Source organism: Glarea lozoyensis (genome assembly GCF_000409485.1).
Source record: "Glarea lozoyensis ATCC 20868 chromosome Unknown GLAREA7, whole genome shotgun sequence".
Lineage (NCBI taxonomy): Eukaryota > Fungi > Ascomycota > Leotiomycetes > Helotiales > Helotiaceae > Glarea > Glarea lozoyensis.
Genome location: NW_007361002.1, coordinates 3341255 through 3357781, shown reverse-complemented (window position 1 = coordinate 3357781; position 16527 = coordinate 3341255). Strand labels below are relative to the sequence as shown.

The 16527-nt window shown below is 42.7% G+C and overlaps 4 protein-coding genes across 4 annotated transcripts; 1 reads left to right on the top strand and 3 right to left on the bottom strand.

Moving 5' to 3' along the window:
- Positions 1-506: 506 nt before the first annotated feature.
- On the bottom strand, positions 507-4401 carry GLAREA_02296 (Di-copper centre-containing; the record flags this gene model as incomplete). Its single annotated transcript, XM_008089512.1, has 6 exons — positions 507-1315; positions 3067-3560; positions 3610-3788; positions 3841-3927; positions 3979-4141; positions 4193-4401. 6 exons carry the CDS (start codon positions 4399-4401, stop codon positions 507-509), a joined length of 1941 nt encoding a protein of 646 aa, XP_008087703.1.
- Positions 4402-5314: 913 nt separating this feature from the next.
- Positions 5315-5722, bottom strand: GLAREA_02295 (uncharacterized protein; the record flags this gene model as incomplete). Its single annotated transcript, XM_008089511.1, has 1 exon — positions 5315-5722. The coding sequence occupies one exon, from the start codon at positions 5720-5722 to the stop codon at positions 5315-5317; it is 408 nt and encodes a 135-aa protein (XP_008087702.1).
- Positions 5723-9074: 3352 nt separating this feature from the next.
- On the bottom strand, positions 9075-11237 carry GLAREA_02294 (uncharacterized protein; the record flags this gene model as incomplete). The annotated part of the gene is made up of 6 exons (XM_008089510.1): positions 9075-9458; positions 9505-9631; positions 9676-9926; positions 9972-10376; positions 10424-10746; positions 10793-11237. The coding sequence occupies 6 exons, from the start codon at positions 11235-11237 to the stop codon at positions 9075-9077; spliced, it is 1935 nt and encodes a 644-aa protein (XP_008087701.1).
- A 1533-nt stretch (positions 11238-12770) lies between these two features.
- GLAREA_02293 (uncharacterized protein) lies at positions 12771-15225 on the top strand (the record flags this gene model as incomplete). Its single annotated transcript, XM_008089509.1, has 2 exons — positions 12771-15126; positions 15179-15225. 2 exons carry the CDS (start codon positions 12771-12773, stop codon positions 15223-15225), a joined length of 2403 nt encoding a protein of 800 aa, XP_008087700.1.
- Positions 15226-16527: the final 1302 nt, after the last annotated feature.

Here is a 16527-nt window from a genome sequence, read left to right as displayed (position 1 = left end):
CCCTTTAGCTAGAGTATTCTATATAAAATTATTAGTATAGGGTCCTATAGTAGAAATCGAGGGTACTAAGTAGTTTAAGATAACTTAGTACCCTTCTAACAAAAACACTTGGTACTCTAAGAGGGTACCAAGTTCACTAGATATAGGCCACAAGTGTACTAGGTGCCTTTTGTCCGCAAATGTCTTACTTGAGAGAGTCCGACATAAGCTGTATACAGCTTTCAGCTAACCTCTAATGCCCTTAGTTCTCGTCTACCTATAAATTTAGATTATTGCACCTGTCTTTATTAAGGAGGAAGTCGCGAAATAAAGGAAAATGCAGACGAAGCGGCCGGCCTGTATCCTTTGGAATATCGAGGATGTGCGTAGATATCCGCAATTCCATCTTCTATAGTCTGTTTAGGAAGATAGAGTAACCTAGGTAACGAGTTAATACATAGCGGTCAGTATAGCAGCACTATAGCCCCAAGAACTTGCTTAGCCACCGAGTATCTGAGTTCCTTCTCTTATTTTAGGTATTCTTCATGAATCGTGATTTTGAGGACTGTCGTGTAGATGTTGTTCAGATAGTGTTCCGGGGCTAGAGCAAATGTACTGCCCTCGAGCATCATTGACAGCCTCTTCGCTACGTACCATCGTCCCTCTCGGATGAATCGACAGGCAGTTACAGCCCAGATGAAGAGGCCATTGGCGTTTAGGACCAGTTGTCTAAGAGCTTGCTCACCTGGCCAGCCAGTTCCAAGAGCATATTCTCCTCCAATCAATCCCATCTCCTGGTATAGAAATATAAAGATGTCATGGTCCACAGTGGCTGCTTTAATATCATGGAGGATGAAGTCGCGGTATTCACTATCAGGAATCTGGTGGAAACCGTATCGGATTGGAACCTCTGGTGTGCTTGTGATCAGCACCCCCAGTCGGACCTGTAGAAATCGAGTCTCAGCCAAGAGTTGTAGAATTATCCGAATGTGGTTCTCATTATCGCATTCGTCAAGGGCGTCGACTACAAGGGCGTCGACTACAAGCACGTGCGAAGATAGAGATGACCTGCCGTCTAGCCTTGATAGTGGGCGGAAGACAAGCTGGCGCCACTGGTCGCGGAGAGACTGGTTCGCAATATCATTCTGCTCTGTAATAGCATCGGAAATGAATTGGTGGACGTGTGGTACGTTGTGCGCAAGCTGTGAGGCAAGACTTGTAAAGAACTTGCCAGCATGGCCAACATCTCCACCACCTCTTGAGAAGAAGAAGCTAGCCCCAAGACGCTCTTGATCAAAGTATCTACGGGCGATAGTGCGCGCAATCGTCGACTTTCCTGTGCCGGCCAAGCCATTTAACCAGAAGATGCACCGCTTATCTTGTCTATCGGCCTAGTCATATATCTCTTGTAGCAAGTCGACCCGGGTGTCGGGAAGGCAGGTAGGTGCGTGTTGTTTGTTGTATGAATTGTAAGGCGCATCGGCAGCGGACGGAAGACGATCGAGTTCTGAGTTACCTGTTAGCGCTCACTTTGGTTGCTATGCAGGATGTCAAACCGAATTTCTGTGCTCACCCTTTGAAGGTTTCACAATCTCCTCCCGGGGCCGGATGAACGTATGGTTTCTCCCTTTACCATAGATCAACGGTATATAGACGTTGAATATGCCTAGTAGCGAGTACGCTATATCTTCTTTGCGAGTTGTCTCTCGCTTTTCTGCCTATGACATTCGTTCGGTCACGCTAAAATCAGCTAAAAGGCTTCCTCGAAGATGACGGGAATTCCTGTTATCTCGTAGATATGTCGTTCTAAGGATGCCTTGTTACCTAGATGCTCCTAGTACTTCGAGAAGAATTCAACCGATACCGGAGCAATAAGCTCTTGAAGGGTCTAGCCTCGAGTGAACTATCTACTTATCCGAAATGCCGATTCCCAGGGTAGTTAGTGGGACTTGTTGTCAATATCGAAGGAAGGTTTTAGAACATCTAATAGGTAGACGTAGTATTTAGCCGCATTACGATATTAGCGAAACATAGAGTTGATGGCCTCTGCGAGCTCATTATTGTTCGATTTGTCGATACAATATGTGTCTATCTAAAAGTATTGCTAGTTGTCGTGTCTTGCCTATTCTCCGTAGAACCGAATCTTGCTATAGCCAGCCTTGTTCTTACTAGTACTATCCATTAGGTCTCTGAAGGTGACCTCCTCGGTATCGGCTCTCCATGTGTGCGAAAGTATAGTATACCGCGGAATATCGTCGCCGAAGTCCTTGGTCAGGCTGAACTCGCCATCGTTACTTAGACGAACAATATTGTATTCGGTAGTATTAACTATAGTCGATTATTTAATAGTTCTTACCTAGTTACTTAATTTCTCCTATACCCTTACTCTTATTCGTCGCAAAACACGACTATACAGAACCGATAGGCCTCATTCTAGGTGCTTGTAATCGCGCGCTAGAGCCGAAGAAGTTGACGCTATTGGTTTTTTGTATTCCCAGGCTTATTCTAGCGAATACTCTAAGAGGAGTGTAGAAAGCCAGGTGGCATTCTTAAAGGAAACATTTTGTGGTTGAGATTAAGACCTTTTGTACAATATATATTGCGGTAGATATCAGTACTTAGTAAACATTTCAGTCAATAGTAATGACGATAAAAAATGTTCTCATTTCGCCTGTTCCACTTTTGGTTGGGCATGACGGTGCCAGGATATTGTTATCGTGAGACCTGGATTAATTATTTACATAGTGATGTGACATCGTGAGTTTTGGCAAAAGGTGCCCGCCTCTGCCTGCTTAGCCTAAACTTTTAAATCCAGTTCAGCCTCTGTGTTTTTATAAAGTATGCGGTGTCTCTCATCGCTTGCAAGCAAATGCCGAAAAGAAATATCAAGTCCCGTGCAGCAAAACTTGGGGAGCATATGCACTTCAAGAAATCAACGAATAAGGGGCTGCTTGAAATATATATCTTATATCGACAATCATTTCCGCCGCCCGTACTACCCTTGGCTGATTGTGGTCTAACTGCAGATTGAGGACTATTGATAGATGTAACAGAATGGCCCAGCTAAAGTGCTGACGAGCTGCGTACTTGCAATACCTCCAAATCCCTTGGGTGCAACAACTGATAATTCTTGAATATCAGTAATCTTCCCTCTTGGGCTATTGGGCTGCATCATGACGGTTCCACCTTTATATTGCTGGACCCGGTTCGCAGGATCTTGGTTCTGCCATATCCACCAATGTCTATCCACCTGGCCATGATGAAGCCAGAACACTGGTTCTGCAGGTGAAACATAGAAGTCTCCTCCTGGATCCCCCCAAATAGAGTAATGACCGCCAGTATGAAGCGAGAATGCCGATTGGACATCCTTTTGTAAAGTGGTTTCGAATACTTCAATATCAGAGGTTGACTTGATGTGATTGGCGATATCAACCGGCCTCGAAGATCTTGTGGTGAAGTAATTATTGACATCTCTTCTCAGACATCTTGGATTGTAACCATATCCATCCGCTCGAGGATTTTTGGGAATTTTCAAGTTTGGATCTACTGAAGGCGCAAGCGGCCCAAGATTGACCGTCATACTTTTTTCAGTTAGCGAGCCTCCGACAAAAATAATCATCCAAGTCTTACTTTGCGAAGGGACCAGTTCTGACACAACCTCCTCCGTTGCCTGCCGGCACATTGACGCTTGCCATTCCTAGAGCATATCCAGCATGCTTAACATATTCCCCATTCCCACCCATACTGTATGCGTCGCCATTGAATATTGGCGAAGTATTTGGATCTGGATATTTGCCCCAATTCCAGTACTTGTGAAAGTTAGAATGAACTAAGTGCGAGCGTACAGCTTGGTGTACTCACTGGCTGGTAACCTTTGTAGTTGCATTCTGATCTCAGCGCTGTTTCGTAAGCCCAAATATAGTATCTGTGCCAATGCAAGAAGTTGGCCTATCCGAATTTAGTGTTAGAATATTCTAGCATTATTTCAACCATACTTACAGTATCGTGAACGTGCATCGTCATGTTAATGTGAACCACCACAAAATCATCAAACCGGTTCTTCGCTCCAGGATACTGAGTCGCACTCAATTTCGATGGTGCGGCCAACAGACATTTCACTGCATTGATATAGTCGGTCCTTTCGTCCAAGGACAGGTCACCACTATAGTTCATGTTTAGCATTAACACTTTATGAGTACTTGATTTGACTCACTATTCCTTCCGCACCGCGACATTACTCTTCGTGCAAGTTGTTATTTTTGAGCCGTCTTTCAGCGTTCCATTTAGTACCTTGTACGCATTATTCAAGGCTGTCGTCGCGAGGTCATCATCTGGTCCACGTTTGTCCACGGGAGTCGACAAGGCCAGTTTGCTTGCAAGGGAGGTCAAAAAGACCGTCACCCATGATTTTGTTGAGACCATTTTGTAAAACTTGGCGAGAGTAAGAGGTAAGACAGATAAAAAGAAAGAAGCTGGCTCTATTTATTATTAAACGCTGCCATCGGTTCTTCTTACACAGCTGACGAGTTAATATATTATCATCTAACCTGTCATCTTTGAATTCGCTTAAATATCCTGCAGATTAAAAATGCACCTTTGTATTAATTCCTTTCGTCTCATTCGTGGTCTCGTGTGAAGATGAATCGACAGGAAGTATATATATCAAATCACCCGTCTGACGATGATTAGCATGGTCCAATAGAATGCCCCGATGAATATGTCGTTAAACTCCCTTGTCTCGGCAAAATAAACGACTACCAGGCTGGGCAAGTTCGGCAATTTTGACGCCTCCAATCATCCAGCCTGTCATATCACGTAAACTCAATCATTATGACAAATTAGGGACAAAGGTTTGGGGTTCGGTACCTGACTACGGTTTTTCTCTGTTGAGTCAGGTGAGCGGGCGGGTTGTCGCAAAATTTCCTTTGATCCGTTGTGTAGCTGTCGATCTCAAACAGTACGAATGAATCCAAATCCACGACCCCGTGTTTGTTTGTTTTTTGAGCGGCAATTCTTCTTGGATAACAAAACTTGGAATACAATGATGAAGGTCTATGAAGAACCCTGCAATATGACTTTGGTCTTTATTGGACATCGGCAGTTGCTACCAGAGCCGAGAGGAACGTGTTCAAGTCTGAAGGCATTTTTATTTTAAGGGTGTATATTACTTGGCATTGTCACTGTTCGAAACTTCTGACTTACCACATAAGGCTTTGTCCCATATCGATATTTGAGGATGACTGAAAGTCTGTTACAGCACTATGAGTCTAGTTATGATCTAAACTCGAAAGGTGGTTCTTCTTCATCGTTGACAAGTGGACTGATATGAAACCAATCAAGTACATGATTGCAGGTACAGCTTCATAACATTCGTGTTCCAGACTCGACAAAGCCGACCGTCTAGTATTTGCTTCCAACGGTCGCTCCCAACGGCTCCAAGTGCATAGAACAAGTCATTTGGATCGTAATTAGATTTGATTATATTGAGCTTGTTGTAATGCCTGCCATAAAACACATACTTCCAGTCCGGTTGCTGAAAATCTACTTCGTTCAAATACGCTCCACCGTCGGGAGCTAGAGATGCTAATTGAGGTGTAAGAACTTTGGTCATCAGATCTTGGTTGACTTGATTGGAATCATAATCTTGGTAATTAAAGTATGTTCCGAGAGCACTGAGAACTGTAGTCTTCCGCCAATATGGATTTGCAAAAGCCTTCGAAGCATCATACATTGAAACGTCCATTGTAAGACCAACAAATATAAAATTTAAGTTGACTGTTCTCTTGATTGCTGATATCAGTGCCGGTATGTTGCATTCAAGCACCTCCCGTGGGATAATTCGGCTGCTTATGATAGAGTTGGAAACATTAGCAGAAGGAAGTAGTGTTGCCGAATAACCTTCAAAAAGGTGGGGTATGTCCGTGAATCATAACTGTATAGCATCCCTTTTGATAAGAGCTGAGAAAGACACGGTTGGAAAGTTCATCTAGAACTTCTTTTGTAAGACCTGGACCGGTCTTCGGAAAAATGATGAGAAATCCAAGAAGAACGTTACATAACTACCTACACTTCCTCTACTGCACAAAGGAGTCCAACACCCACAACCACTTGGCAATTGAATGGACTGAGCTTCAGCCAGATCGTAGTGGTAGTCCACCATTTCAATGAGACTAGACCGAGGTATTGAAAATAGGAAACCTGCCGACACAAGTCCTCTTGCATAATCTCTGTCTTATGCAACAGTACTTGCAGATTCTATCCAGCCAAGCTCTAGGGACGCCGGCCTTTTCTCCTGATCCAAAACGGGATAACACCGGGGCATCCATGTAAGTATTTGCTGCTGCGTAGTTGGCTCGACCGCCAGTCCCGACGATTTCAGTGATAGAGGAGAGTAAGACGAAGATGTCTAAGAGAATTAGAATGGCATTACAACAAGTTAACAATCCTGGGATAATGACTTGCCTTTACGACGTCATTCTCAAAACTCGATATAACAGTTTTTCCCATGACTTTCTGATCGTGCAGGATTTGGAGCGCCTGCTCCCAATTGGTGATGGATTAAAATTTTGTTGTTGGCCTCTTTTGGACGATGTCGCCCCTCGCAAGTGAGGAGAACTTTGCGAATGCGTTAGGGATAAGTGGCTGCCAGAAAAGCCATGTCAAATGTATGAACGATAAGCTTCCTGTCGGAAACCAGTTAACGCATTTGAAGACTCCCTATATAAGCTTTAATAAAATGTCCAAACGGCGCTTGCCATCTGCAAATGCAACTCGCCCAACATCTGACAATGTGCTTAACACGACGTCAATTCCATTAGCAGTGGCTTCCATGATTTCCCAGCAAAACTAGTGTTTCATCTGTCAAAGATACACTCCTCAGGCATGTGGTAATTTTCCACGAACATATCTTTCTCTTCTTAATTGACGGCGACGAAGATATGAACCCCGATGTGTTGAACAAACAGCTAAACAATTTACAAAACCGCATGCCTAAACCCCTGTACAGTAGTTTGTATTAGCACCGTTTGACTCTTGCGTATATTTGGAAACTCAACAAGTGTGTAGTATGCCACAGTAGATGTATAAGAAAACAAGTAGATTTGTTTAAACTTTAAAGTACTTAGTATCCTAGAAATTAGCTAACAGTTGTAAGTTAACAGGTATTAATTATCTCTAGGTATAGATTATACACCCTTTCCTCTATATAGAGATTAGCGTTTATTCTAGCTTTAATTACTACTCTAGTATAAGCTACTAAGAGGGTATCTAGCTTAAAATTTCAAATATCTTGAACTTAAATCGAATATAAACCGATTACCTCTACTTAGACTTTAATTTATTTCCCTTAAATAGTTTACGCCGTTTACTCTTTACTAGCTATATAAACTAGGGGATAATAGTAGGGTTTAAAGCTTATACTAGTATATAGAACTTATTTTCTATTTTATAACTATAAAGTCCTCTACTTAAAATAATTTAAGAATTTAGTCTTTAACTTAGATCTCTAAATTTTATTCTTAAAGATTTCGCTATAATCTAAAATTCTAGTAATAGCAATAATTCGTTATTTAATAGTTAGTACTTATTAATCTCTATTAAAATAATTACACTACTAGTCTAGATATTAGGGTTCTCATTATCTTTTATAGCTAAGTCTATTTAAGAAAATTTATTTTAACCTAGTAAAAGATCTAACTTATAACTAGAAATATTTCTAGATTTTTAAGAATAGATAAAGTATCGCTAGTTCTTCTGTTAATAGTCTAGGTAGTAGAGAATAACTATTAACTTTAAGAATTCTACAAAGTACTATATATATACTTTAATTTTAGTCTTATCGGAGTAATTAACCTCTATTCCAGAAATCTATAAATAGCTAACTCGAGTTAGAATAGCCCTAAAAGCTCTCTCTTTAGTTACTTGTATACGTGTAACAAGAATAGGTTGTAAAGACAATCGAGTGTAATTAGGTGTATAAAGTGTAGTTAGAGATAGTAAATCCTTCTTCGTCCCTACACTTAAATAGTTATACGTCTGCGACAATTTCCTAGTCACCCCTAGTCTGGACATAGTCGAGAAATTAAACGTTTGGCCTAAGGACATCCCTATAGCGTTAAAATTTCATGTAATTACTGTTATTTATTCTTAATATATAGGCTGTTTTGAATTCTTGCATGCTGATTTTCACCCTACTGTTTTCTGATACACAACTGAAATCCTCGAAATATATTTTGTATTGAGTTTGGATTTTCTATTACGATCTCGATCACATCTGCTATATTCTAGTAAACAAAATGTAAATCCTGCAAACAACGATGTCTTATCAAATTTCTCCTCCAATGGACCTATCGTGAAGACTGACTGCACTGCTTTTTTTCGTCGTCGGAAAAGAGTATAGGAATGGAATAGACACCTTCCCTGATGATAAAGCCACGAATTTGATTTCCCGGTCGGGATATTTGCCCTGCCGCTTCGATTGCCATCACGAACACATTCGAAGGCGGAAGTAGTGAAGAGCCGTTGACAACATAATCATCAATCTATAGGAAGTCCGAAGGTCTTGTTATCTTTCGCCATGCCAACAATCGTCCCTGGATCTCTAGGCATGTAGTCGCCGACTTGCATGTTGGCGAAGTCTATCGCTCCAAATTAAATAAGCTCTCGTGCCACAAAGCGCTTAAGTGGACTGTGCCTCTGAGCGACGTATTCCAACGGCACATCTCAACGGTGTGTCTTGCCAGTCTGAACCATGACGTTGTATGCAAACAGCTCCTTTCTTTTTACTGGGTAACGTTTTAGTCCAGAAAATATTGGCTAAGGGGATTTTGCTCGCCAGGCTCTTATGGCTTCTTCGTACTCGTAGTTTGTAGAAAATACGAATTTGAGGATCTAATTAGGGGGGAAAATCTAGGCAAACTCTCTATTGTCTACTCGTGAGTATTTAAGTAGGTTAAGAGAGATTTAGTCTTTCGAAATAGGCGGTTTAACATTATTCTGTTTACGTTATTTGTTATTTACGGGATATACATAAATGTATAGTACAGGACAAAGTGTTTAGTAAGATAAATATATTGATCAGCAGGAGATAAAATGGCTTATTGGGGATAGGCGTTCCAGTCTATACCCCAGCTATCTTCCAATGCTGAAAAATCCGACTCAAGCCATTGTAGCATTGGCTGGGTATCTGTAAAGTCCCACAGGAATTCCTGGTTGTATGTGGCATTTGGTGTTTGTTGATTCGTTTGACTTGAATGTAAAATTGGACTATGTTGCGATAGTGACCCGAAAAGACGTTGAAATGGAGGAGGTTGAGGGCTAGGTTTTGAGGGAGGTGCTGGCGGAGACGGTACAGTATCTGAAGGTTCATAGTGATTTCCTTCTGGTGATAATGGTTGTTGCTCGTCCCTCGTCGTCAGAACACTAGAAGCTAGAGAGCAAAACGGGATGCAAAGTTTATATAACTTGGCAACGGAAACGCTCTGAAATTTATTAGCTCTAATTTACTATCGGTAACGAGTGCAATACGATATCTTTGACATCTTCCAGATAGGCAACGAACTCCTGCATCATTTCGTAGTCAGGGGAATGCCTCGTTGATACGATATTACAGAATAGTACAAAGAATGCTGTAAAAGGATAGTGGAGAATGGTCCTACATGAAGATTAGCTAATCCTCACTACTTTGAAAACACTTACCAGTAAGCGAGTGACAATCTCATGTAAGTACTCTTATACTGGGACAGCTCCGACAGCTTCCTAGAGTTCTGGATGGCATTCAAAGCCAATCTTGCAGCTCTAAGTGATGCCGAATTATATTCCCGATTTTGAATCCGTGCTGCACCCGAGTGAAAAAGCACTGTCTGCACCGAATAAAATGCAAAGTTGACCATTTCTGATTCTAACTTAAAGTCCCATTTGCTGACAATACTTTTGCGTTTGTTCTGATGCTACTATCCATCAGTATTGGTTTGTATTCTAGACGCACTACTGACCTCAAGATTCAATTGCCAGATTGACTGCATTGCCGCAACCAGTTTGTCCATAATCTTTGGTTTGCTCTTTGGGGGGGCTGGGCGTAAATCACTAATAATACGACTCTGAATAATGGAAAGCTCTAGATATATTCTGAAGTTGTCCAGAACTTCTGCCTTCGCACTTGGTGGACGTAATAAATCAACCTCGATACTCGAGTCAGCAAGGAATCCAGTTTTGCCAAGATTCATTGCGAGCCCTTTATCGTTTTTGTAGCAAAGAGCGAAGCAATAGTATGCTTCATCAGCTTGTTCTGCTTGCTGATATATAGATTTATGTAGGTTCATATCCATACACATCTTGCTCGCATATTCAATGATTGCCCATGCAGAGGCGTAATCTCCCACCTCTTGAGCGAGAAGAACCTGCATTAGAGTCAGTGACACCAGATATAACTCAAATTGATACATACGCCATATGTCAAAGCCTGGAGATTACTCAGACTCGCAGCAGGACTGGTTTTTATGAACTGGCCGGTAGCTATTCTCGCAGTTTCGAAGTAGTATAAAGCCTCACGGCGAAACTCATCCTCAAGTCCACTGTTATCTCTATGCACTGAAAGAACAATCTCTTGGATGAAGTAACCCGCATATGAACATACGCAAATCAGACTGGCAAGACTCGTGTCCTCAATGTCTGCTTCAACTATTATTCGACACATTCTTGCAATTGTCGTTCTTGAGGTGAAGGGCATGAAGCTGGAACCAGAACACACGGCTCGTCCAGAGTCGGTCGCTGAGAAATTTAAGCGTCAAGAACGATAGTTACGGAATCTGCCTACATTGTAACATCCATTGCATGATAGTAATATGCGGTTTGACTGATTTGTTTAGATCAATTTCGCCGAAATCATGCGCGTGTCCCAATGACGTGTTCAGAATATCTTTCAACGATGATAGTGCTGAACGAAAGACCGCTTGTTTCGAGGAGTTCAGCCCAGTCGTGCGACTAAGTTCTTCCTGGATCAATGTATGGGCTTCAGCAGCTGAAAAAGGAGGGGTGGGATGTGAGACACTACTCCCATAAGCAAAAGGTGGAGCCAACTCTCTGGAAAGGTATGCAGCTTCATCAAAAGCTTCAGCTCGATTTCTTTTCCTTGACGTGCAACTATCCCTTGGGCTGATAGGCGTTTGCTTGGTCTGGATAGCGATTAATTGGGACAATGAGTTCTCAAGAGCAGTCATGCGACTTTTGATCTCATTGATCGCATTAGTTCTGAGATGCATTAGTACGTCGAACTCTTAAAACTTGGCTATATTGAATACACTTCTTTTGGCACAGTATCTCGAGCCTTTCTTTCTGACTTCTGGCGTTCTCTTCGGCATGGCACTTGCGAATCGATGCAGTTCCCACAGGGCTCATTTCTATCACATCGAATCTAGCGCGACGTTTAGTGATGTCGTTTTAGTCTAAGTCTAAGCAAATTCTCACTTTGCGTACGTAGCACACATCACACTGGGTATGATCCGTATTAGCCAGAAGCTTATTACAGCACCGATGTCTACAAAGAGGTCACGCAAGCTTCCACAAAAGCAACCCAATCTTGAGACCACAATGATAGAAGGCCTTCGGCTTCTTTCTTGCAGATGGAATTGGTTTTGGGGCAGGGAAAGGGAGGATGACTCTACCGCTATAAGAGGCACGTCTGCTTTGAATTCGGAACTCGATTTTGAACTCGCCATTGGGGGGAGGCTAATGCCAGGATAGAGGGTGAATAGAGGTCAATTTTGTGGACCAGATTAGAAACAAATCGACAACAAATAACTTTGAGAGTAAAATGGCTCGTAGTTCAAATGGGAGAAAGTTGTGCGGCAACTTTTTGGTGATGAAAAACGTTGGTGATGGTTCGAATTTCGCTAGTCTCTTGGCGTGTCCCTTTCACATGGTCCGTCGTTGCTGAATGTTTTTGCTTGGCAATTGATGAGCTGTAACAATGCCCAGCGAGTGATATTCGAAGCATTTCACATCTTCTTGGCCTGATGGATGCAAGGTGCGAGGTATATAATAGAAGTTATTGCGCAATAACAATATACGATGATGTATCCTAAGAAGATGGCAAAGATGGCGACAAATAGACAATTGAGTTTTGACTCAGGTAGCCATGTTTCAGTTTCTAACTTCTCCAGGCTCCCGTCGTCACCGTGTCCCCATCGTTAGATCGCATTGTTCACACAACAAGGGAGTGTCTGGGGTCTGAGAGCCCGAACGCTACAAAGAACCCTTTCTCAACTATGTACTAATCATCAAGTTTGAGGGAGTCTTGTCTTGTCGCAAAGCCCTCTAAAGAGAAAAGAGCCTCGGCGCCGAACATCCGAACGTGACTTGTACGTACAGTACCCGTAATTAAGTTTAAACGAAGTCTTGGGGCGGTGGGGTTCAAAAAGCCCGCTTAAAAAAGGAGTCTCGGGCCCGAACACCCGAACGTGACTTTTCAGCAAAGTTTATCTAACAAAAACTAGAAAGAATTGTAAATACGGTACCAGCGGATCCGGCTATGAATAGATATGGTACTATCGCATGGCAAATTCTCCAAATTTCGGTCCATTTCAATATGGTCGTCAGTAACCGCTGCACAGCCTCCTGTTGTTGCAAACGATGCTATCCACGTTGCCAAGCGAAATTCTAGCCATAAGTCAGTCTTGCTAAATGTATATGAGGTATTCCAGATTGCCAATTCCAGATGAAGCTTACCCACCGAGTTTGACATTTCGTGGAAGCCAATTTATGCTTTCTATGTACCTAGCAACACTACGCAAGTTATGTCGAATCAAGGTCAAGACAAGCCTACTTCATGTGCCTCATCACTATCCTCATCTCTCACCTCGTCTTCGACACTTCACTCTCCTAGTGACAGTTGCGGTGCGCTGGCTTTGGACTACGATGAACCACTCACTCCGAATGTATCACCGATCGAATCCTACAATGCCAAACAGACATACACTTTACAGCCTTCACCGAAATTGGTCACATACCAGACAACACTGATTCTCGACGAAACTTCAATTCGGAATTTCTACGGAAAAACTAAATATTGGTTCGAGAATTTTAGCAAAGACGCAGCGAGAGTGGGGTACCTACAGTCACTTTCCTTGGAGGAAGTTGTCCGAATAGCCCTGTGGTGGTTCCTTCATGGTCGAATGAAACTAGTCCCTCTACTTCGTGAAGGCGTAGCGTTTCCTTTCGCACAGAACGACAACAAAATCTTATTGCGACAAGCACACATGAACCTGGCCAAATGTCTATGGATCATCGAAGAAACAAGGAGATTTAAAAATCTTAACGTGGAAGAAACAAATGAAACGGATGAATTACCAGAAACGGAATTGCTGTCACTTCGTTTAGCTCTTCTCATTGGATTGAGATGTGCCGTTTTGGCAATGCAAAAACATGGGATCTTTCCAGAGTCTTCTCTAACACCCATAGATCTTGATGACTCGTTAATCTACGTTCCGTACCAGCACATGGTGTATTTGACGATTCGACATCATCTGGCTCCCTTGCAGACAGAGGATCTCTCAATTTCAAAAGTGTTTCCGCTCAAAGATACAGCTGAAACCTTTCATTACGGTGGAATACATGTTAACCTCGAACTGCCATCCACCTCTGTGCATGAAAAGGTTCCTGCGATAATGTCAGTGGTTAGGTCCAGAGACCAACGAACAATTTCAGCGGTTTGTGGAAATCAAGATGGAAAGATTAGTTTTGTGATTGAAGCAGCAGGAGACTGCCGTTGGAGAGATGCAAGCTGGAAGACGACTACAACGACTTTGGAGATCACCTTCAAGACGGGATTTCGAATGAATATCCAGTTTGGAGCGTGGGATTTTAAGGTTTTAAAGGGGATTTATGACCACGAGAGGGACGCACTCGATTCATTTGAAGTGTCAAACAACGAAACACTTGTTTTCGAAACATCAGTTGAACATGCGCAGTACGGGGTGAAGCAGATTAGGGGGACAAAAAGATTTCCTCTCGAAGAGATCGCAAATTGCAGACTCCGTCTATTTGAAAAGAAAGAGCTCAAAGGTCTGGGGACAGGTTCCAGTAAATTACATTGCGGATACAGGATCTCAATACTCACACCAACATGGGTCAAGGATTTGAGGGTATTTTCTGAGGAGATCTTTCCAAGTCAAGCTGTGCGATTCGGGTTTCTTGGGGGAGAGCCAGGAAGTAAAGCTATTTCGTTGCAATTTGAAAGGGAGGATCTGATGCTGTGTTTCTCACAGCCTGAAGATTGTGTTGACTTCCTTGCGCACTTGACGGGGATTTTCCTCCATGAACACGAGCATACGGTCACGCGTGGACATCTGAATAGTGTCAACTCATTCAAAATCTCATCGTGCATGGAACCCCTCGGTAGCCTTCGTAGCTTTGGAAACTTTCAATGGCAAAGCTTGAGGGTGATTGCGCCCAAAGCAGAAGAGTCACAGCGCGGACTGTGTGAGTCGCTTCGAATTATTGTAGACTCTTCAACAGGGCGGTTGACGGATCGAATCAACGTTGGCCTCGGCGAGCTGAAAGTTCGGCGAAATGTAATATCATCGGGACACGAGCTTCAGATATTGCGACAACCACAAGAGGACCTTACATTCACAGTTTCGGATCTTACGGTAGGAGAGGAATTCACAGATGCAATGCACCAGGACCTGCACACTCTGCGACGAGAACCATCTGTTCGGACTTATACTTTCCCCAACCTCGCCGAACTTCACGCTTTTCAGGAGGCAGTAACTGGTTTTAAAGTTCTGTATGATGGAGTTCCATCATCCTTCTCAATCTCACGTCGCAGGTCTATGATACCCCGCGCCAAAGCATGGACACCGTTATATGCACGACTCCAAATTCTGAATCGTGGTAAGGTCAGACAGTTGGTTGCATACTTCCAAGAATTCAGCCATGGAAAGTGTATGAATTTCCGATTGAAAGAGACCGATGTTTTTGAAAAGTCGAAAAAAGGGGGACTTACCATTCTGAAATTCGTAGATGCAAAGTTCTCCTTACCAGCTGGTGGGAAGAATGATCCGGGTCTGGAAAGAGGATTCGTTTGTCTGGATCTGCTAGAATATCCCGGGGAGCACAGCAACCTTTACCTTGGCTTTGATTCCAACTCTGGTAAGTCTTGATGTTAGTTCGCGATTGTCAGAGATTCTAATTGAGTTTATAGAGTTTGTAAAGTTTGCAGAAGCATTACCTCGGCTAGTAAAGGGTTGAAAGGTTTGGTGGAAGTCTGAACAATTAGAAGGATAGCAAAGTACCCGGAGTTGAGTTTATAGGAAATCTCATCATATTCAAAAACATATCTTGCGACTAGATAATGTTAATTATTATCTAGGTATACTTAGAAGTAACGACAGACAGTGAGTGATAACTAGAACCGAAGCAATTAAATCATCATCGATAATAGAATTGAACTTGTCCTATACATAGGGTTTTGGCTAACACAGATCGCCAGGAAAGTATCGCCAAGGAAGCCCCGAGTAAATGCGCACTTCCGTCAAACGACTGTGTAAGTGCCATGAATGAGCAAGATTGATGCTATAATGGAGACAAGCGGCGTCATGTATACCAGGTCAGAATGAACCACACTCTGAGCCACCTGCAACATCTGATAATTCGGGCATTGAAAATCTCAAATTATGCTGGTAAATCCTTGTTTCTTGCATGAGTGGTAGTGGTTTTTGTGAGACCATTGAGGTTGAATCTGCTCAATAGTCTGAGGGAAAACAATTACATCCCAAACATCTGAACACTCGGAAGGAGAAGAGTAAGGTTAATGAAACATGCCCTCTGCACAAAATTCCGGAGGCCAATCAACACTAGAAACATATATTACATGCAAGGGGGAAAGGAACGAGCGGCAACAGTTTTTGCTTCGCGGCCAAATGAAAGCAAGAGAACTAAGATCCAATCGGCTATTGGACGGGTGAACCAGTTTGTTGGTGAAGAGTTGGAATACTACTCGGTGTACACTGCTATTTACATAACTCAGTATCCTGTTCGCTCAGCTCTTGTTCCACTCTAAGGGGCCAATAGTTTGATACTGATGAGGGTATTTGTGGGGTAAAAACAAAATGACTCTGAAGAAAGTCTTAGAAACTACCGTCTCGGCGCGCGGTGTTCCTCTTCGAGGTCCGACCGTATTATTTTGTAGGCTCATGATAGGGTACTCCACCTAATAACTACTCGTATATTTAGCTCCGTGCAAGGTATTTCGAGGGTCCACGAGGCGTCTTCTTCGTTGTTCGAACTGAACCCATATGAGAACACATCATTGAGTTCTGTAAGTACGTAGCATTACTCGAGCTCCACATCTCACCGCCATCCCCTCATTTCCCAACCACGACCCAACTTATTTAACCTTACGTACTAGAACACCAACACCGTATCGTTGGTAGCGAGGGTAACGACTTTCATTCGACCCCACTCCGATGTTGGACACAAAGCCCTGATTCCGTTCTTCGAGAGGCAATGTGCCACTCTTCTGTACCACGAAGAATAATCATATCTGTACTG